Here is a 25,095-nt window from a genome sequence, read left to right as displayed (position 1 = left end):
TTGTGTCGAAATCGTCCCCCCAAAACAATCCATCCGTCCTTTATCCGTACCTGCTTATCCTGATCCTGGGGGCTCTCCCAGGTGGCCATCTGTCACAGGGCTAATAACTCACAAACATCAATCTTTTCAAATCTGATTTTATTGATCATGACACAAAGTTTGAGAAGAGCATCGCCACTGTTTCAGAAATTTAAATATCCAACAATTCATTCTGAACAAATGTCTGTAACGGCTTCACATCTAAAATCCACCAGCAAAGCCACTCCAGGATGCAAAAGGTTACTTAACCACACGTGATGTTTTTACCATTACGCTTTACAGTTTTTGTCTGTTTTTCTACTCCTTCGTTACTAAAAACAGATTATATCTCAATTAACAAAATGTTATTGCATTTTTTAAATCACATTTTTCGTGATTTAACGTCTGTATTTAAAATAAGGTTCTTGCACACATACATGAGTACGTTGACTTCTAATACTTAATCATTGTGCTGATGTGAGTAAACAAATTCCTTCCTTAAATGTTTACTTTACTCAGTATTATAAGGCTGCCACTAGTGATTCTTTTTATTATCAGTTAACCTATGGATATTTATTTATTTATTCTGTAAACCAATTAACTGTTTAATGGAAAAATAGTGACTCTTTATCATAAGTTACGAGAACCAAAATCAAGATGCAACAGAAACAAAAAACCCTGTTGAAATCTACACAGTTTTCTCCTTTTTGAACATGTCACGCAAATACATTTATTTTGTCTAGTCTAGTGTCTAAATGAATCAAGTGCAGTTGTGTCGTTTTTGTCTTAAATGTAATCATTTTACGTAGGGGTGACATGTCGGGGTGGATACTGAGTACTGTAGCTTCCGTTCTTCATATTAAATGTTAAGTTTGTCGGACTGTGCCTTAAAGGCCCAGTTTTTGGCTGGGGAGCATCAGTGTGTGTGATCAGAGTTAGAGATGTTCTGCACAGAGGAAGCTGAATCCAGTCCCAGCAGCGTGCCCAGGTAGGACTGCTCTCGGGGGTCCAGCATCTGATCGGACCTCACAGGGTGGACAATGTTGGCAGGCTGGGGGGTCAGGGTGTACTTCTCTAAGAATGCCAGGTCTGTAGCGGCCTGGTAGCCAGAGCTCTGCTGCTGTCCTTCAGCCTGCATGCTCACAACGCTGTGAGTTTGGGAGGACAGAGACGAGGCCCTGTGAGCGTTCATGTCACCCTGCGCTCCTCCTGCCATCTGGACAGGAACTAAAGTGACGGGCACGCAGACATTCGTAGGAGGAGGGGTGCTCTGGAGGGCTGACTTAGGTTCAGCGCGGTATGCCTTAGAGGGTTCCTCAAAGGGAATGGAGACTATTTTGTCCTCGCTGAGTGTGCCGAGGGGCTGCTCAGTAAACCGGGTGCTGTGCACGTGGTCAACGTGGTACTTGAGCTTGTCTTTTCTTTTAAAGGTGGCGCTGCAGTGGGGGCAGTTAAAAGGACGAGCGTCTGAGTGAATCACCATGTGCTTTGTCAAGGTCTTCTTGATCCGAAATGTCTGGTTGCACTCAGGACATTTGTGGGGTTTCTCACCTGTCACATGAACACAAGAGAACATCAGTGTGAGAGTATCAAAAAAGTGTTTAGATTTCTATTGCACCCTCGCTTTTAAGAATAATAACCGACTGTTCTGATGAACCCCAGCCCAGGACAACGATTGTCCATTCACAGTTTAGCATTGCTTAGGCCTGTCAAGCATTGTATCTCCACGTGCCGAAACAACGTGCAAGTGGCTCTAACAAGAGCAATACTCTGTATCTTTAAAGTTTGAAAAACCCAAAACTCAAGAGCAAAAGTGTAAGGAATTGATTCAGTTGCGTGTTTAACTGTTCTACCGTTAGCTGCAAACGTTAGCAGGCCTGTTCAGGATTGGAACAGCCACTGCATGGGAGCCAAGATTAGCTTCAAGTTACCATAGCTGTGCTGTCCTGCTGTATTTGGTTTGGGGACGTTTACACTCCAGCAACCCCAGCCAAACTTACTGTAACTTACAGTATATAGCATTATGTTTGCATTATGTTTTATCTCATTGCACTTTTCATATAGAGCAGGTCAAGACCATACTCTTTAAGTATCCAGACCATCCAAGAGTTAAATGTTAGTACAAAAAACATTTTAATAGCATTTTATGGGCTAACTAGCTCTGTCCTGCAATACACAAACACTGCTGCTGCTGCTTCATTTCCATGTCTTCTAAATGGATCAACTGGGAGGAATGCTGACTTTAGCGCCAGTATTTTAGCATTATGTGCATATTTATCCTTTTACAGGCTTCTCGTTTTAAAACAACTCAGCTGGAGATGGAGTTTTCAACCAACTTCAGCATTAGTATTTGCTTAAGCTAGCTAGCTACAGTGGATCAAATCTGCTAGCGACAGCGGCCAATTCAGCCAACCAAATCCAAGGTTATCAGCTAGAAATGAAAAGCCTGCTGTTCCGTGGGAAATCAAAGACCCACTGTTTCAGAAGTACAGTACAAATTTCGAGTGGTAAATCTGCCACCATTATCACTGTAAACTGCATATGTGCTGCGGTAGAATAGAAAGTTTGACAAGCGTAGCAACAGTAACTAAATGGGGCGGGGCTTAGTGAATGGTCAACTGAGAAAACAACAATTGTTTGCCTCCTAAAGCATCTAACTGCCATGTTTCTGTTTTCAAGCAAACATATCCATTGACTTCTTTGTTTCCTTACCTGAGTGGGTCCTGAAGTGCATTTCTAGACTGGACTTTCCTTTAAATTCTTTCTTGCAAACCTCACACTGATGCACAGCGGTTTTATACCTGTGAACAAATTCTTCATTAACAGACACAGAAACCAAAAACATTTGCCAAACTTGGAAACGGGGCAGTTACTGGGAAATATTACCACTTTTAAAACATTACCAGAAATAATAATAATGATAAGTGTGACTGTGATTTGTATGATAACATACTTCTGCCAAACTTTCTCTCCCAAATGAATGCTTTTGTAGTGGACCGTCAGATGATCATGCCGCCTGAAGCACTTGCCACATTCTTCACATTGGTGCGCTTTCTCACCTGTAATAAACATGGGCTAAGTTAAAGCAAATACTGACTGGAGACAGTGAAGCGCTGACAGTATTTCCTGCTGTACTGACAGACTGTACAGACACTGCCACAAAACAACAGGCCAAAGGAAGACACATGAGAATCCCACTGCTGCATGTCTCATACTGTACCAGAGTGTATTTTCTGATGTTTGGTCAGGTGATCGTGACGTATGAAGGTTTTCCCACATTCGTCACACTCGTAGCGCTTGTCGTCATGGTGAACTCTGAGGTGGAGCCTGTCCAAGGAACAGTTTGCTCATTATAGGCAACTCTATCAGTGACACAGCCAATCAAACTGAGAGCTTGAAACTTTCACAATCAGCAACACCAGACTCACATCTCACCGGACCCACCTGTAGGAGCTGCCATGACGGAAACTTTGGCCACAGATACTACAGAGATGAGGCTTCTCCCCACTGTGGATCCTCAAGTGCTCTCTCAAGGTTGTCCTATAAGAAGAAAAAAACGCCTCTCGGTGAAGAAACACAGGGTTAAACATGCTTTCTTTGCAGCTCAGCATGTCAAAGTAAAAGTTGTGGAAATAAGGAAAATATGGGGAAAGTTTAGGGACAGAGAGGCGTACCTTTCCCTTACGGATTTCCCACAAACAAAGCAAGTCCACTTTCTTTTGCCTCCGTGTGTACACTCAATGTGCCTCTTTCTGTTGCCTGTGTCATTAAACTGTCGGCCACAAATCTCACAGGGAAAGGGACCTGAAAATGAGAAAGGATACAAACTCTTACATCTAATGCATCAATTGCTACAGAAACATGGTTCCTGACGACTGTAATCTGTTAACACATGTCACAGTTACAGCAGTGACATCTTTTTAAGGTTTTAATGGCAGCTTTGTCATTCAATATAGTTGGACAGTTGCAAAAACGCCACATATTTTATCCTCTGAATTTTCTCTATTTTAATATTTTATTGTTAAAAAGCTTTTCTACTAGCAAATGTAAAGGTTTATTTTTAAGCCCACGAGCTTAAGAATTTATTTTCACTGTACATTTCTCACCTAAGTGGTACTTTTCTTGGTGCTTCAGCCTGGCAAACCTGGACTTGAAGTATTCGTCACAGAAGGAGCATTTAAATGGCCGGTCTTGGGTGTGCAGGATCATGTGCTCCTGCAGATGAGGCCTGCGGGTGAAGGTCTTCAGACAAATCTGGTTCAGAAGGTTCAAAGGTTACAGACTGTTGAAATCTAAATAAACTTCCTTTACATACAATGTACATTTATTAATTGCGAAAATGTATTTATTCATCTATGTGAACACATACTTGAACCTTCCAGATATATTCATGCGATCATATTTAAAAAATATCTGCGGTCTTTACTTAAGATCAGCTTGCATCATCAGATAAAACATGAACAATATATCATGACTGAAACCAATTCTTACAGCACATTTCCAGCCTTCACTCTTCCTCTTCCTCTTGGTAAGAAACTCTTGGATGTGGTCTGGATGAAACCTGGGAGGACAGTGAAGACACATGACATCAACATGTAACGTGACTGTAGCAACCACAGCTGTTGCCATCATGGAGACCCAGTGGAGAGTTAGCTCTACAAAGTTAATTGATTTTTTTCTAAAAGTTACTTAAAAATCACAATATAGTCAAAAGAAACACATACAGTATTTTTCAAAAATTTAAAATCTGCATGTTAACATTGTCACAGTGAGCATGTTAGCATGCTTACATCAGCAGTTAGCTTAAAGCAACGCTGTGCCTAAGCACAGCCTCGCAGAGCCGTATGGCGTGGCTGTAGACTCTTGTTACATGTATGATTATGATTATCAGTGCATGATAAAAACATCAATTAAAACAATAAAGACAAAATCTGATATTTTCTAAATTGTTCAACGTGAACTAAGTGAGTTTTGGGGAAAACACCTGAATACTGTACAGTATATAGAGTACAACTAGGAAAGTGTTGGCTGTGCAAAGACAGATGTTATAATAGCATTCAAAAAGCTAGTTATATATTTCCAAAATTCAAAAGATTTTAACTTGAGCAAACAACTGTTTTGACTTTTTATTTCCTTAACTCTGCCAGCAAAATATTTTACCAAGGCGACTAAAATAAATAATGATACATAAGGTTGTGTGCAAATCAGATGTTTACAACAATGATAGTCAGCTAGCAAGATACCACAGTTAGTTAACCAAGAAGATAATGTTGTCTAAACACCAAACTGTAATATCTGATTTACAAGTAAAAACACAGGAATAATCAATGTAAACTGAATTCAGTTAAGATGGAACAGTTGTACATTTTTGCTGTCTGAGAATAATGTCAGAATGTCATTTCATTGGACAGTCTGGCATGGCCGACTCTGTGGACCAAAGGTTAACATAATAACCAATGTAAAAAAAATGGGAAGGTAGATTGTTCTTCACCAGAACACTGAGGAGACTGGATGTTGTGATACTGCCATGTCTCACCTCTTGACATGCTTAGCCAGGGTTTTCTTGCTGGCATGGAGTTTGCTACAGAAGGGGCATTTGTGCTCCTTCTTCTGGAAGGGAGCGTCGCTGGCGTGCTTCTTCTTGTGTACAGTCAGGTTAGACTTGGTGGAGTAGCGCTGAAGACAGATGTCACACTGGAATGGTTTCTCTCCTGTGTGCACTCTGGTGTGACTCTCATACTTCCCTAAAGATGTAGGAAAGGTGCATCAATTAACATACTGTATCAGTAACACATTTAAGACATTACTGTAATTACTGGTAATAAACATGGCACTACTATGACTACTGAGTGTCATTTAAAAATGATTATTAAATTATTTTAGAAAGTAAAACTAGATACTTAACAGAGACGATTCTTGTGTGGTAAGCTGATTGAGTATTGTAATACTACTAATACAACTACCCCTCTACAGTAGCCACCACTACTAATACACATACTACTACAAGAGATAACATTAATGATAACACTAATAATCTAGACCTTACTCCATGGTTCCCACCTGCACGGTCAAAGGTCTTGTCACATTTGGGGCACTTGAGAGTCTTCTTGCTGGAGGTTTGGATGATGACTGGAGCCAGACCCTCAGGGTACACTGGACTATGGGTAGAGCTTCCTGCTGCTGGCACATGCACTTCCACCTCTCGAACAGCCTGGTGCTCTGCCCTTTCTACATCTGAACCCTGCTGACCTGAACTCTTGTCTGCTGCGCAAATCTCAACAACTTTCCTCTGGGAAACCACGTCCTCATTCATGTCTCCTTCCTCTTCCTCCTCGTCCACTACGTCTCCCCCCTGAGCTGGTTTAGATGTCTCATTCATGTCCAGTTTGGGCGCTTGGATTTCCACAAGCACCTTTCCTCCTTCTTCCACTCTTTCTTCATCTTGCTCTCTTAGTGATACAGTCCTTTGTTTTTCCTCAGGAGTGTTGATAGTGTACTCCACATCGTCTCTCTGATACTTGGTGGGTGTCCTCCTCCTGCGAGCTGATCTCCGTGTGGTAGCAGTCCTCTGACCTGCCATCTTCTCTTTCTTAGTTGGGGTTTTCTGCTGTACATCAGAGTGACTCTCAGCCAAGTGGTTCTGCAGGGCGTTTTCTGTGCTAAACTGGCGACTGCACGTGGTGCATTGAACATCAAATGGGCTCTGGATGTCTATGTCACCTGCTGGTGAGTCACTGGAGGTAATTTCCACCTCAGGAGACCCTCTTATCTCATCCTGTGCCTGGATCACACATACTGGGTTGTTGTCCCCTTCTTCACAAAGCAGCTTTAGTATATCCATCATGTCCAGGAATCGGGCCGCTTCAGTTAGAGCCGGGAGGTCCGTCTCTGCAACAACGCACTCAGAGGTGTACAAAAATCCAAGCAGGTGCTGGAAAACAGAGTCCTCCACATGGTCCAGAATCACATGCACTGTAGCAGGGTTCTTGGACAGCTCAGCATGGAAGTAGCTGCTCCCATGGGCCAACACCACCTTGTGGGCACTGTAGAGCTTCCCACCCACAGACACTGACACATCACAGAACCTCTGCCGGGTCCGGTCCTCATTGAAGAACTTGAGGAGGTTGTGACTGTGCTGTGACATAGCCAGGTGCCTGATTTGTGAGGTTGATTCTGGGACAGTTTCATAGTTTGGTAGGGTGTTGAAGCCCAGCCCAGTGCCCGGCTCTTCATTGCTGGCACTGACCTTCCTGCTGCGTTTGGGACGCAGAGGATTACAAGGCTTTTTCTTCATTGGTGTGTCTGTTGGGCTACCATGAAATCACTCCTGAAAACCAGAGGAATAGAAACATCGCTGAGCTTGAACCTGCATTGGTACTAACTCTCCCAAGTAATGGGTTTTGATTCAGATTTGATAGGATTGTGATATTCAACAGGCTAGACAAATGGCTTAGCACGTAAATTTACCTGACTTTGACAGCACAACAGTGGTATTAACAGCGTGAAGCTGACATGAAGGGGACATTGTGGTGAAAAGTTATGATAAATGTGAAAACTGTGCATGAAACGATGCACAATAACAGCTTATTGCTAACGTTTGATGCATATTTCTCCCATTAATTAATGCAAAGCAAAAAAAACAACCATTGTTATGAACGCTGCACGCAACAGAGAACATAGGCCTGACGGAAATGTGAAATTAAGTTAAGCCAAACTAAGTTCTTAAGTGTCAAGACAGTTGCATTTGCAGATTCGCTCTTCACCTCAAGGAGAAGGACCCCTAACATGTTATCAGTCTGACTGACGGGCGGCCCCCCCTCCGAGGAGAGTGTTGACAAACGACCCTCACTGTTACCCCGGAAGCTAACGTTTATAACGGGACGTTTCTTAAAACACCTTACCTTAGAGATACGGGCCGCGTTTACAAAGCACTGAACACCCCAGCTTACATATGTAATGTGGAACATAAATGGAGTAATAATAATTGCCTAAATATCTGTAACGCCCCACCTTCCCATCCTAGCAGAAATGTCCGCCACCGTAACAAAGCGTTCGCCCATTGGCTGTTTCAGCTTTTGTCCTCTAGGCTAAAGCTGTTGTTTAGAGGGGTAAACACAAGTAAACATGAAAGAAATAGCGAGAGGAATACAAACGTTTATACCTTTGTTAGTTAATTTTGTATGTAACGCATGAAAAGTGAAATACGAATCAAACCAGGAAGATGTGTTGTCGAGTAGTATCATAATGTTCACGCGAGGGTTCATGAGACGAGGCCAGGGTGTCATGGGTAATGTAGTCTGAAAGCTAACAGCTTACTTCCATTAGCTTCTTCCAAACAGTTTAACACTAGAAGTTCCAGAATTCCAAACTTTCTAGAAGTGCCGTAAACGGTCATTTTGACCGCTAGATTCCAAACTCTATAATCTCTAATGATAAATTACCCAAATGGGAGATTAGTATTATCTCAGTCTTTTATAGTGTTGGAAAGAAACTAAATACATTTTCTATTGCACTTGAGTACAATTCTGAGGTACTTGAGTATTTTCACTGCATTTCAGAATGTGCTTTATTGGCCAAGTATGCGTAAACATACAAGGAATTTGAGTCCGGTTTTAAGTTGCTCTCAATGTATACACACAGAATAATGTACAGGAAGATAGAAATAAACACAGCTTAAAAAAAGAACAACAAAGCTGAACAAAGATAGGTAAAACTAAACAGAACTATTATGTACATACAAGTAAGTGAAAAATAGGTGTATATATAAACATATATAAAAAGCAACAATGACCAACATCATACATGTCTATATGCAAGTCAAGTGTTCTGTAGATTGTAAACAAATACAAATAGTGCAAAGGAATAAATACTGAATGGGTAAAGTACTAGATTACTAAGTGGGTGGTTATGTATGCATGTATACATGTCCATATACAGTATATTCAGCATGCTGGATTTATAGATGGATGATACGTACAAGTTAAAAACAGTGTGAGTATATATGGATGCTGGATAGATGAATATGTGGATGTTTTATTGTTAGAGGGTTAGTGACATTAAATGACTGATTTAACTGTTCATCAGAGTGATGGCCTGTGGAAGGAAACTGTTCTTGTGTCTGGTTGTTTTGGCGTACAGTGCTCTGTAGCACCCACAAGAGGGGTTAACAGGTTGTGTCCAGGGTGTGATGGGTCTGCAGTTTCCTGATTCTGGAGATGTATAAGTGCTGAATGGAGGGCAGAGGAACAATTAATACTTTTTACTCTACTACATTTGTCTGACAGCTAAACTTAGAAGTTACTCTGCAAATGAATATTTTAAAAAACCTATAATGACCATATGAAATTCAATGTGTTTTTATACAGTAAATTAAACTGCCCAACTTTATATAAAATGAGTAGAATTACCTCTACTGTAGCCATTTACAACATTAGAATGCTGCTTACATGTTAACACATTACTAATGATAATTTAATAGCATAATCTATAATAATGTAACAATGACAGAGCCTATTTTGGCTACACAGTGACTACTTTTACTTTTTGTTGATAGTACTTACAGTACCTGCTTTTACTTAAGTAAGATTTTGAATGCAGGACTTGTAACAGAATATTTTTAAGTTGTGGTATTGCTACTAGTACCTATTGCACTTAACTCAAGGTTTACTATGTGAGTCTATCTATTGATTTAAATATGTGTGCAAATACACCGGTTATATTTGTATACATACACATATTTCCAAAATAAACACTTTATTTAATAGTTGTTTTTATTTTACATATTGGATCATGGCCCCAAATTCTTAGCTATAACATACGGTGGGTGCCATTGTAATGCTCTTAGGGCTCTTCAGAGAATTTACTTGTGATGACGTCAGTGACGTTTTAATGACAGAGATACTTCCCAGGTTAGAACCACTGGCCTAAGTGTACTTCTCTCAAAGACTGGGCCTTGGTCCAGCCAACTCCTGCAGCCAAATAGTAGTACACGTGTGTGTGTGCATGTGTACACGTGCATTTTATGTCCATGTTTCTGGGTGGAATTGTGGGAATATTTCCCTCTACAGAAGACTGAAGTTGTAATAAAGAGAAACTGAATTTCAGTTTTTGCCTCTGCTCAGGTAAGGTCCACCATCTGTTCCAAAACTCTGACACCCAATTGTTTTCATCAGGTGGGCCTCGGTTGTCACTTATATAAGTGTACATCAGGGATCTGTCAAGGGAAGATGTTTGGACTTGCTCAAATTAGCCTCCTGGATGAACCCCTCCCTTCCCCAACACATTTAATGTGTAAGACATTGTAAGTGCATTAGCTTAATCCCTCCTATCTGCATGGTTTGCAGCGCGCCAAGCATTTCAGTTAACACATACATGCACAGAGGAGCAGAAATGAAGATGCCTACACACACAACAACCCACACACAAGTATTCCCCACCTGTCTTTGACCTAAAATGAAGATATTGCCAAACATCTACTAATTTGGAGGACTTGTTACGGACAATGTTGAGATTCAGCGTGCATGTGTGGATGTTGTGGTTGCTTTATGCAGGTAATGTTTGGATATAGTATGTGTGTTGTAATCAGAGATGAATATTATTTGCAAATGTTTATCATATATTTTAGCCAAAATAGCTATAGATGTGTTGTTTCAATAAGGTAATAATTAGCATTTTTTTCTGATTGTCATCTTACCTGATCATTGTCATATTATACTGTTTGGCTGTGGTGTTCAGCAAGTGTATAGTGTAATGCACAAAATGTGTTTGTACAGTTGTTTTAAATTCTAGATTTCTCTATTAGTTTTTTATACTTTTCTGTTTCTCATCTTTATTCTGTTGGTTAATTTACTTTTACACACATATTTGTGACTGTGTGCTGAACCTCACCGACACATGGGTTTAAGATTTGCTTGCATTGCATTAATTTGCATTCATTTTTGATTGTTTTAAGAAGTATTACTGGATTGTATTCATCTCTACAGGCGCTTTTTCCGACGAGGACATCAATGGATGTGAACAGCAGCCATGCCAAAATGGTGGTGTATGTGAGAGCCACAATGGAGGTTTCAGCTGCCTTTGCTCCCAACAAAGCCAAAATGGGCTCCTGTATGGGGGAGAGACCTGCACAACTGCACTTTCAGGCTGTGATGACAACCAATGCGAGAATGGAGGAATATGCTCACCCTTACTTGTCAATGATCAGCACACTTATACATGCATCTGCCTTGCTGGCTTCACAGGCCCGAAATGCCAGACCCCCACTGTCTTCTCATTTGAGTCCCGAGGCCACATGTACATAGAGACTCAGCTTCTAGATCCAGAGGCTCCTCTTTATGTGACATTCAGCTTCAGGACAGCAAGACCGGTGGGCACCCTCTTGCAGCGCAGAGTGGATGACCTGCTCCTCAGCATTGAGCTGATGGATGGGCATCTCTGTCTCCGCAGCCTGAGAGGGCAAGGCTCCAGCACGCTGGTTCAGGAGCTGCCAGAGTACTTGTCCAACAACAAGTGGCACACGGTGGAAGCGTCGCTGGGTGGTGTGGTCAGCCTCATCAGGTTGCTCTGCACTGAAGGAACCTGCACCAGAGACTCCGGCACTGAAGTCCAGCTTCTTGAGCAAGCCTCTGCTCTCCCCGAGTCAGGAACAGTTCGTCAAAGCCTCTTCATAGGAGCAGCCAGGGGGAACTGGGGTTTGGGCAGAGCAGTGGATGAAGTAGACTACCCGCCTGCTTTTCTGGGCTGCTTCAGAGATGTGTTCGTGGACTCACATCTGGTGTTGCCTGTTACAGTGCCAGAAGATTCAGACGCCCAGGCAAACATCACTGTGGGATGCAGTGACAAAGACAAGTGCGAGGACAGCCCATGTCAGAACCGAGGGCGCTGTGTGAGCCAGGGCTGGAGGAGCTATATGTGTGAGTGCCACAGGCCACATGAGGGAAACAACTGTGCAGAGGGTAAGACGTACACACACACACACACACACACACACACACACACACACACACACACACACACACACTTACACCACAGCATTTCAAATTTATTGAAACAAGATTGCATGTCTCAAAATTAATCCAACCAGTAGAGTGGTTCAGTTCCCAAAATCTTTTCTTCCTTTTTGCCTCTTTCCTCTAAGAAAACCTTAGCCCCCATCAACCATAACCACTTAAGCAAACTCAAGTTACGTCTCAAAATAAGAGCTTAACTTTCTTTTTTTGCTCTGAGGAGGCATTACCACTTTTGGCACCTTTACACCTCTAAGACATGTTAATTCATTTATAAAATAGTGGGGCTATGACAAACGAGAGTTACCCAAGGCTCATGAAACTGATTTATGATGTGTTTGACTGGCATATTGCTTTGAGAGTGTAGGTGTCACTGGCGTAATATGTTTTAAATGAGGATTAGATTTAAGTAAAACAGAATGCTTAGATGTATGAACAGATATATCTAGAAATGGTTTGACTGACTTTTAAATGCTGTGTGTGTGGGGTATTTATTTTTTGGAATTTTCGTTAATTGTAGCATTTAAATTACACTTTTCTAGACAGAATTACATGCTGTAAAAATAGGTTAAGTCAAGTTCAACCTCAGCGGCATCACTGCAGAAATCTCAGTGGTTAGCTATAAAGAGAGCCACCCTGCAGGATGACAAAGTTAGTCAGTAGACTTTAAAGGAGCTTACAGTGCTAGTAGAAATAGCACAGAATTAGGCACTTAGGAGGCATTCAGTAACACCTGGGCCAAGGATTAAAAAAACGTGGGTTTCAGTAGCTCACCTGGAACGCCTTCACTTTGACAAATCAGGGAGTCTTATGGACTCACGCCATGCAGTAGCTTCTTCTTTTCAATAAACAGAGAGCAGTCTTCTTTGTCAAAACGATGCTGGAAATAACCTGTATGACAAAACAAGCTTTTATTAAGTTAATAAACAGCTTACAGTCCGTAACACTGATAACTGCACAAAAATCGAATATTTTATTCATTTAAACAAATAGTTTGACATTTTGGGGAATATGCTTATTCACTTTCTGGCAAAGATATAGAGGAGAAGAGCAATACCACTCTCATATCTGTCCGTTGAATAGCTACAGCCAGCAGCCAGTTAGCTTAGCTTAGCAGAAAGACTGGAAACAGGGGGAAACTGAATACTTAAGATCATTCATTAGCATGTTGTATCATTTGTTTAATCTGTAAAAAAAAAACGAAGTGTAAAAACGCTAGACTATTTCTTGATTTTCAGGCGTCTCCGCTGATTGCCTGGCAACTGCTCAGCGCCAAGAAATAGTCTAGCACATAGCCCCGTAAAATGGTGTTTTTACACTTTGTTTTTTTTTCCAGATTAAACAGCTGAGATATGACCTGTCAATAAGTGAGCTTTAGAGGTGCTAGATTTTGTCACCTTTGAACAGAGCCAGGCTAGCTGTTTCCCCCTGTTTCCAGTCCTTAAGCTAAGCTAAGCTAACCGGGTGCTGGTTGTAGCTTCATATTTAATGGACAGACATGTGTGGTCTAACTCTTGGTAAGAAAGCGAATAACGGTATTTTCCAAACTGTGATACTATTCCTTCAAGATGTACTTTTCATCAGGTTTTGTTTAAGTTTGACTTTCATGGCTTTTTCTCTCTCTTCCCTGTGCCCGTGCAGAGTATATCACTGCAAGGTTTGGAAACAAAGACCTGGAGAGTTATGCTTTCTTCTCATTAAACGATGACCCAGGTGATACTGTGACTATATCCATGTTCATTCGCACCAGACAGTCCAGCGGCCTGCTCCTCATCCTGGCCAACAGCACCAGCCAGTACCTCCGCCTGTGGTTGGAAGGGGGCAGGGTTAAAGTTCAGGTCAACAACTTTGAGACCCTTGTTGGTCGGAGTGCGGTCAGTGACGGTCATTTCCATCTGGTGACTGTTAAGCTGGAAGGAATGGAAGCCATCTTGTTCCAGTCAGCCCAGAGCCAGGTCTCTATGCACATTAGGCCCATCCAGGCCCATTCTGGGGATCTGGTTTTCGTTGGGGGGCTACCAGACTCAAGGGCCTCTGCCTCGTTTGGTGGCTACTTTAAGGGATGTGTCCAGGATCTGAGGATTAACAGCAGACGACTGCAGTTCTATCCCATTGCAACTCCAGTGGAATCTTACAGCCTGGAGCAACTCATCAACGTTGCACAAGGATGCAGCAGTGACAATGCCTGCGCTGTGAGTTATATCAATGCTGTCATATTCATTATATTGTCTTTAATGAGCCAGTGACACATTTCCATTCCTTATCTGCACTGATAATGACTGAGGACATTGTAGTAGGCTAGGCTTGATTTTTGGGCTGTTTTCTCTTCATTAGGTCAACCCCTGTCTCAACGGGGGAGTGTGTTACTCCATGTGGGACGATTTCATCTGTAACTGCCCCCCCAACACAGCAGGGCAGCGCTGTGAGGAGGTGAAATGGTGTGAGCTGTCTCCTTGCCCCGCCACTGCGGTTTGTCAACCCCGCTCTCGGGGCTTTGAGTGTGAGTGTCCTGAGATGAGGACCTGCTCTTACACTATTCCTGTCTTAGAAAGAACGATGTCTTAGAAATACATGACCATGAGATAAGTCTCAGAGACTCTCTAAGAATGGTCAAGGAATAGGATCTATGCTATGAATAGTGTATTGTGTACAGCCACCGTTGCTATTCCTATCCCTGACATGTAAAAACATTGTCAAGAAAAAGGATTCCTAATAAATGTGTAAGCCTTTTATTATACTAGCCCATTTCTGATCTTGGTTTGTATCCACTGAAGGGACTGTCTGCAGTGCGCAGCCCCTTCAGGGCACTTACTGGTGCAGGCACTGATTAATTACTGTGTGGCTGATTACAGAAAGGAACAGAGTTGAGGCAGAGATCTTCCAAAGGATTCCTCTAAGACGTGGTAATCCTTGGTCAGATTAAGTCTAGTGGAGTGGGCGGGGCTCAGTTGGAAAAATATGATGTCACATACTACCATGCACCAATCAGGATGAAAATCTTGTCTTTGCTGACCTCCAGTGGTTTCACTTTTTGCCTTCCTGCAGTGATGTGCAGGTGTAATTTAGGACTCTGTGACATCACACTTCTGCTGGTTCGGTGAAACAGGCTTGAAACATTCAGAAAGGGCAGTAACTCCTTTACAGCCTGGTGTTCAGTTGCTCTTTAAAAAACAAATTTTCAGAGGCTTTAATGTTCAGCGAGGATAGTTATAGTAAGAATGGGCATTATGTCTTGGCACTGGAATAATTTTTTTACTACAGTAAATAGTACCATTTAATTTCATTTCACTAAGTCTCTTCCATTTCTCTCCTCCAGGTTTGTCTAATGTGACATTTCAGGTTGAAAGCAGCATTTTGCACTACCGGAGCAATGAGAAGATTAAGCGCAGCCTCAGCAGTGTCTCCCTCAGTTTACGCACAAGACAGTCCGCTGCCACCTTGCTGCATGCACAAAAGGACTCAGACTACCTCACTGTCTCCCTCCTGGACTCTCATTTGGTCATGGAGCTCCAGGCCGGGGCTGGCAAGGATTCCCGCAAGCTGGCAGTTCAAAGCCAGGGTCCAATCAGTGATGGAGAGTGGCACACTGTGGAGTTCAGCATGGAGAACCAGACGCTCCCAACATCCAGGTGGATCATGGCTGTGGATGGAGGCAAAGAGGAGCTAAGCATGTCCAAAACAGCTGTGGGGCACCTGGATTTTCTTAGGGAGGGAACAGACATCTTCCTGGGGGGACTGAGTCTGGATGCTGGAGTGAAACTGTCTGGCTGTCTGGGCCCGGTGGAGATTGGAGGCCTTCCTCTCCCTTTCCACCTGGACACAGAGTTGAACCTCCCCAGACCTCAGGAGGAGCAGTTTGTAAGGATAAACAGTAACGCTGCCCCACGATACGGCTGCTGGGGAGCCAGTGTGTGTGCACCCAACCCTTGTAAGAACGAGGGTGTGTGTGAGGACCTGTTTGACCTGCATCACTGCACATGTCCCTCCGAGTGGACAGGGCCACTGTGTCAAGACCCAACAGACACCTGCATCCCCAGCCCCTGCATCTACGGCAACTGCACCAACCTACCGGGGGGATTCAAGTGTGTGTGTGAGCTGGGGTACAGTGGTGAACAGTGTGAGGTGGAAGTTGACATGTGTGAAAACAGCAATTGCGGAAACGGCGCCACGTGCCTCAAAGGTTTCCAGAGCTACGCATGCCTCTGCCCTCAGAATGTGACAGGCCAATACTGCGAGTGAGTTCGAATATCTCTGTGACACCAAACTTACAGTAGCACACCCCCATTTATAGGTTAATGAGCTCTGAGTTGTACTGATTTACAAACCGGTCTCTTACAGTGAGAAAATTCCTGAAATCCCATGGTACATTGAGACCAATCCGTAAGTGATTTTACACAAACAACTGAAAATAAACACATTTCCATTGTTCCACTAAACCAAGTAAATATTAAATCTGCCAGTGCCAAACAGGAGGGCACTGACATTTCTTGTTGTGTTCTTTTGTCTGTTTAGGCTTCCTCAGTTGCCTGTATCTACATGCATGGGTACAAGATGGAACTACAGCTGCTTCAATGGAGGGAACTGCTCTGAAGCAGACAACACATGTTACTGCCTGCCTGGTTTCACAGGACAGTGGTAGGACATGTATTGATCCTCTTTGCTGCCCCACATGGGGTTGCTAGATATCCAGACAGGGCCACTCAGATTTTTAAGATTGATATATTGATATGTCTGTGATACATTTTTTACATTAAATGAATTTGAATCATTTATTAGGTTTTAAATGTAGCATAATTACCATTAAACTGATTTGTGAATACATCTACACTCTTCCCATTTAGATATTATTTTGCGTAAAAATTTCAACACTTTCTTAGACATGGACACACCTTTTTCTAATTCACAACTATTAGAATGTTCCACCACCATTGTGGCTTAACAACAGTGCACCCTTGTGGCAGATAAAAGCTCAACGTCCTAACTTTCTAGGGTTATGTTTAACATGGTGCTGTATCTTGCTTTTGTTCTATAATTCTTCTGTCCTTATTTTTCCTTCCAGGTGCGAGAAGGATGTGGATGAATGCGCCTCGGAGCCTTGTATGAACGGAGGCTTCTGTGTCAACTACGTGAACAGTTTTGAGTGTGTGTGCGATATGAATTACTCAGGGATACACTGCCAAATGGATGTCAGCGACTTCTACTTGTACCTCTTCTTGGGCCTGTGGCAGAACCTCTTCCAGCTGGTGTCCTACCTTGTGATACGCCTCGACGACGAGCCAGAGATCGAGTGGGCATTCCACGTCAACGATTAGGCCCATCCTTGTCTATTATGATCAAACTGGACTAAACGTGGTCTAGATAGAATTTTTGTCACTTCCTGTGGGCAAATACATGTCCACATATACATTATAAGCAAATATATCTACCTACATGGTCTCAGAGGTGAAGGGAAGCTCTTCTCTTTTGTGGCCTCTTGTGATTTAAGTTTATATAACAGGTGTGTATCTACATTAAACTTGCTGCCTAGTGCAGCATTAACTGGATCCTCATTGCAAAAATAAAGTGGATTGGTTTTTCTCAGAAGCCAAGAAGCTATTTTCCAAAACGTTTTCCCAGTGTGCGCTATATGAGATATATGAGAGTCCGATTGTTGTGACTTTATCGTTTTTTAATGAAGTTAAACCCATGAACGTTTTTCTGATCTCAGCTCTACAAAAGGAGTTCACTAGACTAGACCAGAAGATAAAGGGACAATTGCAATAAATATACATTGTGTGAAACTGTATTTCATTATTTTTAGTGTACTGACAAGGTCAGTCATAGTAATGTGTCTGTTGTGAACAGATTTATTTGGTTATGAATATTACATATTGCACCATATCTATTACAGTATATTAATGCATTTTATCTGATTCTCATACTGAAAACCACACATTAGAGACTTTGTCTTGTGCCTTAAATTTCCACTTATCCGGAGCACTGCTTTTCAGTGTATATTTTATAACTGTTCAGGAACACACTCACATAGCTATAACCTCCTGGATATTAATAAAATACCTGTCTATAGCTCAGATGTTGTGTATTTACAAATATGTATGTACCTAACATAAATTGATAAAGGCTATTCTGCATGCAGTGCATACAGCACCTGATCTGTACAATGAAACCATAATAAACTGAAAATAAATGTTTGAAAACTGTCTGCTTTTATTTAAAACTTTTTATACACATTATTATTATGCCACAAACAAAACTAATCATTTGGACACTGATTCCAGTTCACACTACTTAACTTTCTTTACAAACAAAATACACATAGCTTGTTTTCAGTCATCTGTTGCTAACAGGTAAACTATGAAGCAAACAAATTAGACTTAGAAAAATGTGCAAATAAGGTGTACAGATATTTTAACAGAAAATAGGTAACACCTAAACACAGACATGGACCATGACAGATTAGATCCATTTCAACAGGCAGTCCATTTAGTAAGGCTCTGTTGGTGCACTGCAGATGTGTAAACTTCAAGTCAAGGTCTAAAACGAACAAAAAGATCTTTTTCTTAAATAACATGCCTGATTAAATATCGATCATATAAATACAGTCATCATACACAAATTACGATTTAGCATGAACAGTGCGCCTGATATAAGACTGACACTCTCCAACTGGGGTCAGCCATCTGCACTCACAGTGCTGTAAGGCTGTTATAGAGCTGCTAATGGAGCCCTAAACAGAGACAAGTGTGTGGACTGCTGATTTCCTACCCTAATCAGAAGCAACACATATTATCAGCAATACATACATACAACTGTAAGTTACTCATCAGCCCTGTTCATGGAGCTTACAGTCACAGAGCTCTTTGTAGATCCTCTTGCGTATCTTTGGTATGTCCTTCTGTGAAAACTGCAGAGGTTTTGCCATGGCAAGGCATCTAGAATACTGCAAAGGAGAACAGAGGAGAGTTATTATGTAATGACTGTTGAAACAATCAGACATGATAATGATTGAAGTCATGTATATTAGGCTTGAAATGCATGTTGGTACCTCCAAGACAAAAACTCCACAGTCATTTTCATTGGTCTGTTGTGGGATTTTCTGTGAAGGACAGCAGGGGGAGACAAGACATCACATCAGTGAGTGTGTCAGATGAAATTCCAGCAGGTGACGCTTTTAGCCCAGATATGGCCTCTTACAGATCTGTGTTGTTCTCTTGTGCCACTAGCTTTTGTAGTCTATCATTACTGGCTATAACATCGACAGAACATACCTCATCAAATGACACAGCCCAACCATTTTCAAAAGCTGTTAGCTTCTTCTCCTTTGCTTCTGTCATCAAGTATTTCAGGATGTTCTATTACAAGCCAACCATAAAGAAAAACACAGTTTGACAATGTCTTGCAGATAATAATTTAGGATTGCTCCAGGAAAAGCGACTGAAATGTTTTTGTGTATTGTTAGAGTGACAAAAAAAAATGCATGAATTCTGCTGTTACCCTTGCAACCTTCTGGAGTGCGTTCCCTTGAGAGTCGTAAAGGCAGATCTTCTTTTTGACGATGTCAGCTGTCACCAGACACCAGTGAACCTCCAGGTGGATGGGCACCAAAAGCAAACTCTTAGAAAACAAATCCACCTGTGCAAGAAAGACAGGGTTAAAGCCACTCACTCTGCGTTCTCTTCATTTCTAAAGTCAATCTTGTCTCAATATTTTGATTATGCAGACTTAAAAGTTTATTTATTCTTTCATTTTTTCCCCCAACTCTACACATGACAACAGCAATCATTATTATAAATACTGATAAATGATTACACCACTTCTGTCTTAGACCTAACCTGCTTTGTCCATCTCTTAACACCATCATATCCTTTAGTCATGAGCTGCCTGTGGAAGAAGCTGTTGAGAAAATGGACCTAAGAGTGGAAAGAAAAGGAGATAAAAATCACAAAACTACAATTATAAAACTAAAGTTAAAATAAATAGATCTGGGGACTTTCAAAATTGTTATTGTCTTAAAGTTCAAGTACTGTGTGTGTGAAAAAGTGTTTGCCCCCTTCCTGATTTCTTTTTTTTTTTTTTTGCATGTTTGTCACACTTAAATGTTTTAGATCATCAAACAAATTTAAATATTAGTCAAAGATAACACAAGTAAACACAAAATGCAGTTTTTAAATGAAGGTTATCAACCATTCAGAGGTGGACTTGCTGGTGTGTTTAGGATCATTGTCCTGCTGCAGAACCCAAGTTCGCTTCAGCTTGAGGTCACGAACAGATGGCCGGACATTCTCCTTCAGGAGTTTTTGGTAGACAGCAGAATTCACGGGTCCATTTATCACAGCAAGTCTTTCAGGTCCTGAAGCAGCAAAACAGCCCCAGACCATCACACTACCACCACCATATTTTACTGTTGGTATGATGTTCTTTTTCTGAAATGCGGTGTTACTTTTACACCAGATGTAATGGGACACACACCTTCCAAAAAGTTCAACTTTTGTCTCATCAGTCCACAGAGTATTTTCCCAAAAGTCTTGGGGATCATCAAGATGTTTTCTGGCAAAAATGAGACGAGCCTTAATGTTCTTTTTGCTCAGCAGTGGTTTTCGTCTTGGAACTCTTTTTGCCCAGTCACTTTCTTATGGTGGAGTCATGAACACTGACCTTATCTGAGGCGAGTGAGGCCTGCAGTTCTTTGGATGTTGTTGTGGGGTCTCTGAATGGCTGAAGAAGAACAAAATGAAGACTTTGGAGTGGCCTAGTCAAAGTCCTGACCTGAATCCTATTGAGATGCTGTGGCATGACCTTTAAAAAGGCAGTTCAGGCTCAAAAACCCTACAATGTGGCTGAATTACAACAATTCTGCAAAGATGACACAGCGCTGTAAAAGACTCATTGCAAGTGCTTGATTGCAAATGCTTGATTGCAGTTGTTGCTGCTAAGGGTGGCCCAACCAGTTATTAGGTTTAGGGGGCAATCACTTTTTCACACAGGGCCATGTAGGTTTGGATTTTGTTTTCCCTTAATAATAACAACCTTCATTTAAAAACTGCATTTTGTGTTTACTTGTGTTATCTTGGACTAATATTTAAATTTGTTTGATGATCTGAAACATTTAAGTGTAACAAACATGCAAAAAAAAAAAAAAAAAAAAAAGAAATCAGGAAGGGGGCAAACACTTTTTCACACCACTGTAGATGGAGTTCAAGAAACAGGACAATTCTCCGATTGTGACACAGTCTAGATTATAGGCAAGTATTGTGATTAAAGCAACAGTTTGACATTTGGGAGCAAGCGCTAATTTCCACTGGTTGCCTGGCAACTTCACGGTGAGGACTAGTCTCCAGGAAGTCACTGCGTCCAACCAAGAAATAGTCGCGCATATAACCCTGTCAAACCACAACATGTCATTTCACACTTCGGTTTTGTTATAGATGGATAGACAGACATTTAGAGGTGCAGGCAGATATTGTTACCTCCGGACAGAGCCAGACAAGCTGTTTGCCACATTTCCAGTCTTTATGCTAAGCTAACTGGCCACTGCCTGTAGCTACATATTTACCATGCAGACATGAGAGTTGTATCAATCTTCTCATTTAACTTTCGGCAAGAAAGCAAATATGCGTATCTCCCAAAATGGCAAAGAACATGTCAAACTATTCCTTTAATTTCTGCCAATATTTTAATAAACCTGGTAGGCAAAAACTTCACCCCTCTGGTGTTCTGATTATAATTAGAAAAGAAAAAACATGCTACTCTAGCACGTTAAGAGTTTGCTATCTACATAGCATTTAAGATTACCTTGTGATGGGCAGATTCCATAATCAATTCTCCATACATGTTCATGACCTTAAGCAGAAACAAAAAATATATACCAGTTAGATTCAGAATAAACATTCAGGCTTTTGTTCATCACATAAATCTTTCCACTCAAAAATCTGCATGAAAAACTGAAACTCTTGGTGTGTTTAATGAAAACCTGGTCGTTGAGCCAGTTCTGATCTGCCAGTGTAGACAAGTCATCCAGCGTCAGTGTGTGTTTCTTGTAGACCACCTGGAAGGAGGGAACAGGTTTCTGAACGATCGCAGTTCGGTATTTGGTAACTTCTGAGAAGATGACATTTTTCCTGTACAGGTAGGAAAATACAATACCAGGAATACAATCATTACAGATACCACTCTGAATGCTCTGCCTAGAAGCACATAACATTTAAAAAATGACAACTAAAAAAGTTGAGTCAGGAGGTTTTACTCACGCAAACAGAGAGAATCACATGTGATTCAAGACAGTCGGATTTTGATTTTTGACAAAGATTTACCTGTCACTGAAATCGGTGTTAAACCTCCTCTTCAGATGTTTCAACACGTCGGTCTTTTGTAGTGGGATGAAACTACCATATATTCTGTAGAAGTCATCAAGGAATTCTAGAGAAACATGGAAATGTTGTCATCTCAAATAGCTGTGAAAAACAGAAATGTATAACAAAAAATAATGGGGAAAAAATTATAAAAAGTGAAAAAATATCTACCGTGTATGTCCTTTATCAGTACTTTAAGGCTGATGTCAGTTTGAGAAGACGCTGTCTTTTTACTGGTGATTCTCTCATCAGTATCTCGGTTTGTAGCCTGGTCCTGACCTGGAGTGACAGTAGTGAATTGTCCTGATGGGCCGTCAACCTCAAGCCTTTGAGCTAGTACCATTGTCCATGGTTCTTTAAAATGTGTAGTTGCATCACTGTCTGTACTCAACTGTGGTTGGACGGTGTGAGAAAGTTTGAAAGGGTCAGTAGTTCCACTAGGCTGTACCAAAGTTTCTGTTTTTTGAGGCAGCACCGTCACTGTTGGCATGGTGATGTTGCCTGCAGAAACATTTGTGTCCATAACTAGGTTCTGCAAGGAACTGGAAGCAATGAACGTTTCGGACAAACTGACAGATTCAGACAGCTTCAGCAGGCAATTCTGCCTTCTAAGCGAGTCCTCTGAACCTCCAGTATCACATCCAGGAGGTGAAACAAGAACTGACGTTCTGACTTGTGAATTTTCCAAGTTTGGTGTGTGGTACACTGGAACTTTACCTTTATTTTTCTGTGTTTGTGTCTTTACACTGACGCAGGGGCCGGAGCCGTGGCCGATCCCAAAAGCTTGTTTCTTTGCTCTCAATATCCCAAAATGGCATTTCTCTCTCCGCTTCCTCCACATCCAAAGCTGTAATTTACAATACAAGCGTCTCTTGGCTCGCCTGGAGAGATGAGAAACTCCTTTGATTGAAGATATAAATCCCTGTTTTCTCTTGAGGTATTTTGCTTTGCCCCGGAGGCTCTGCGTTCGATGCATCGGGGAGAGATCGATTAGAGTGAAAAATGGAGGGTCACATTAGAGCATGGAGTTGTGGGTAACCCTTCAGCTGGGTAGGTCTGAGTCAGATAGCTCATATGCAACAGTGCTGAATGGGGATTTTATTTTGTCTTCTTTATTTATGACAGGGAGATACACACTTTCCAGGCCATGGTCCACTGTCTCTAATGACTTTCTGATTTAAGCTCCCCTTAATACTTAAGGTCAGCTGCTTCCAGCTGAGCCAGTGCAGACTTTAAGTGGAAAGGTGAGTACTAGTGTTGGGATGCTGATGTATCTGCAGGCTCACCCACACTTCGAAAGGATTTTCATAGACTACTCAGCTGTCCTTGTATTAGCTTCCGCTTCTGGCGTCTTCCTCAGCAGAGGGATGCACAATCCGAACATCTGCTGCAATACAGAATGAATATGTTATTATATGCAGGGCTCCTACACATTCTCATCTCACTTGTAAAAGAAGTTAGCCCAGTAAATAGATTTGTTTTTTCTAGTTTATATTGTTACGCTTGAAGGTTATGGCTGGGCAACATAGCAGTTAACTAGGCAGTGGTGGAATGTAAGTAGGCCGAGTATTGGACTTAAGTATAATTTTTTGATAATTGAGTATTTCAAATTTCTACTTCATAGTTGTACTCCTCTATTTTTCAGCGAGAAATATTGTACTTTACTACATTTATTTGACAGCTGTAGCTACCCAACACACACATATATTATAGTGTGATTAAAATCAGCTCCTTTTTATAAGCTGCAACATTAAAATGCTGCTTACACGGTAACACATCAGTAATAATAATCAAATATAATATATAATAAAGACTGACAGAAGCCATTCTGCTGCATGGTAAGTATTTTTTACTGTTGATACTTTAAGTACATTTTGCTGATAGAATTTTTCCTTAAGGGTTTGAATGCAGGACTTTTACTTGAAACTGAGTATTTATATATTCTTGTATTGCTACTTCTACTTCAGTGAAGGATCTGAATACAATTGCAAGAAGGTTAAGTCACAGCAACTTGCAAGCTGCGTTTGCAGCTACATAAAACAGAGTCACGTGTGCACAGATGACTTACTAACAACTATTTTCACAAATGTTTCAGCAGAATACACAAGCTGTAAGACCCAGAGATAATCAATGCATTTTCAAATGTTGTCAAAGCTTTGCATATCAGTTTAAGACCTTACTATGTGTGAGCCTGTGCAACACACATGTCCCACACAGGTAAGTTAACAAACACTAATATTTGACCTTCTCCAGGCTGAGACAACACATGGCTTACAGTTTTGCCAATCTGGCACGATTTCTTCTTGACACGTGTTTCCAAGCAAAGACCCCTGCTAAATTTGCTAACATAGCTAGGTTTACTGACACAACAACTGTGGGTAACAAATGGTGAGCTGCTAGCCATAACCACTCTGCCTTACCGTTTCTGCCTCGTTTGCCTCACTAAAACTTCGGAGTGAGATGAACTATTGTCTGATAAAGGTCTACCATGTCTACCTCCTGGAGAATTGATTTACTTTTAATTGAAGACACGATGTTTCGTTGTTTGCCCCTCTCAACCTGCAGCGCATTTAGCATCATGTATACAATCCAGTGCACATTGAGAGTCGCATGTGGAATGCGTCACTCGTGTGCCGACCAATCAGATTTTACTGAGAAAGATTTGTAGATTTCGGACAAAATTAGCGTTTCCCTTTGTAATAGGCCTGATGTGGAAGATGTCA

The 25,095-nt window shown here is 41.4% G+C and overlaps 3 protein-coding genes across 8 annotated transcripts; 1 reads left to right on the top strand and 2 right to left on the bottom strand.

Annotated features, from left to right (window-relative positions):
* Nucleotides 1-121: 121 nt before the first annotated feature.
* On the bottom strand, nucleotides 122-8,317 carry zbtb41 (zinc finger and BTB domain containing 41). Of its 4 annotated transcripts, XM_044220031.1 has the most exons (12): nucleotides 8,180-8,261; nucleotides 7,486-7,525; nucleotides 6,079-7,345; nucleotides 5,555-5,762; nucleotides 4,510-4,579; nucleotides 4,125-4,272; nucleotides 3,693-3,822; nucleotides 3,463-3,558; nucleotides 3,239-3,345; nucleotides 2,972-3,077; nucleotides 2,731-2,819; nucleotides 122-1,569 (listed from the first exon to the last, which is right to left on the bottom strand). In XM_044220031.1, the coding sequence occupies exons 3-12, from the start codon at nucleotides 7,310-7,312 to the stop codon at nucleotides 935-937; spliced, it is 2,823 nt and encodes a 940-aa protein (XP_044075966.1). In that variant the 5' UTR covers nucleotides 7,313-7,345; nucleotides 7,486-7,525; nucleotides 8,180-8,261; the 3' UTR covers nucleotides 122-934. The 4 variants fall into 4 exon arrangements, with proteins under 4 accessions (XP_044075966.1, XP_044075965.1, XP_044075964.1 ...); XM_044220030.1 differs by lacking the exon at nucleotides 7,486-7,525 and having other exon boundaries at nucleotides 8,180-8,317; XM_044220029.1 differs by lacking the exons at nucleotides 7,486-7,525; nucleotides 8,180-8,261 and adding an exon at nucleotides 7,920-8,165.
* A 2,073-nt stretch (nucleotides 8,318-10,390) lies between these two features.
* LOC122887116 (protein crumbs homolog 1-like) lies at nucleotides 10,391-18,223 on the top strand. The gene is made up of 8 exons (XM_044220024.1): nucleotides 10,391-10,568; nucleotides 11,001-11,972; nucleotides 13,665-14,215; nucleotides 14,358-14,523; nucleotides 15,340-16,258; nucleotides 16,362-16,403; nucleotides 16,536-16,658; nucleotides 17,083-18,223. The coding sequence occupies exons 1-8, from the start codon at nucleotides 10,520-10,522 to the stop codon at nucleotides 17,333-17,335; spliced, it is 3,075 nt and encodes a 1,024-aa protein (XP_044075959.1). The 5' UTR covers nucleotides 10,391-10,519; the 3' UTR covers nucleotides 17,336-18,223.
* On the bottom strand, nucleotides 18,211-25,023 carry LOC122887117 (sentrin-specific protease 5-like). Of its 3 annotated transcripts, none has more exons than XM_044220028.1 (10): nucleotides 24,889-25,023; nucleotides 22,544-23,759; nucleotides 22,334-22,439; nucleotides 21,994-22,141; nucleotides 21,816-21,863; nucleotides 19,856-19,933; nucleotides 19,518-19,655; nucleotides 19,292-19,375; nucleotides 19,069-19,119; nucleotides 18,211-18,963 (listed from the first exon to the last, which is right to left on the bottom strand). In XM_044220028.1, exons 2-10 carry the CDS (start codon nucleotides 23,346-23,348, stop codon nucleotides 18,847-18,849), a joined length of 1,575 nt encoding a protein of 524 aa, XP_044075963.1. In that variant the 5' UTR covers nucleotides 23,349-23,759; nucleotides 24,889-25,023; the 3' UTR covers nucleotides 18,211-18,846. The 3 variants fall into 3 exon arrangements, with proteins under 3 accessions (XP_044075963.1, XP_044075961.1, XP_044075962.1); XM_044220026.1 differs by having other exon boundaries at nucleotides 24,793-25,006; XM_044220027.1 differs by having other exon boundaries at nucleotides 22,544-23,756; nucleotides 24,793-25,006.
* Nucleotides 25,024-25,095: the final 72 nt, after the last annotated feature.

Source organism: Siniperca chuatsi, linkage group LG13, assembly GCF_020085105.1.
Source record: "Siniperca chuatsi isolate FFG_IHB_CAS linkage group LG13, ASM2008510v1, whole genome shotgun sequence".
NCBI classification, from domain to species: domain Eukaryota; kingdom Metazoa; phylum Chordata; class Actinopteri; order Centrarchiformes; family Sinipercidae; genus Siniperca; species Siniperca chuatsi.
Note: the sequence above shows the minus strand (reverse complement) of the source record. Positions and strands in the feature narration are given on the sequence as shown.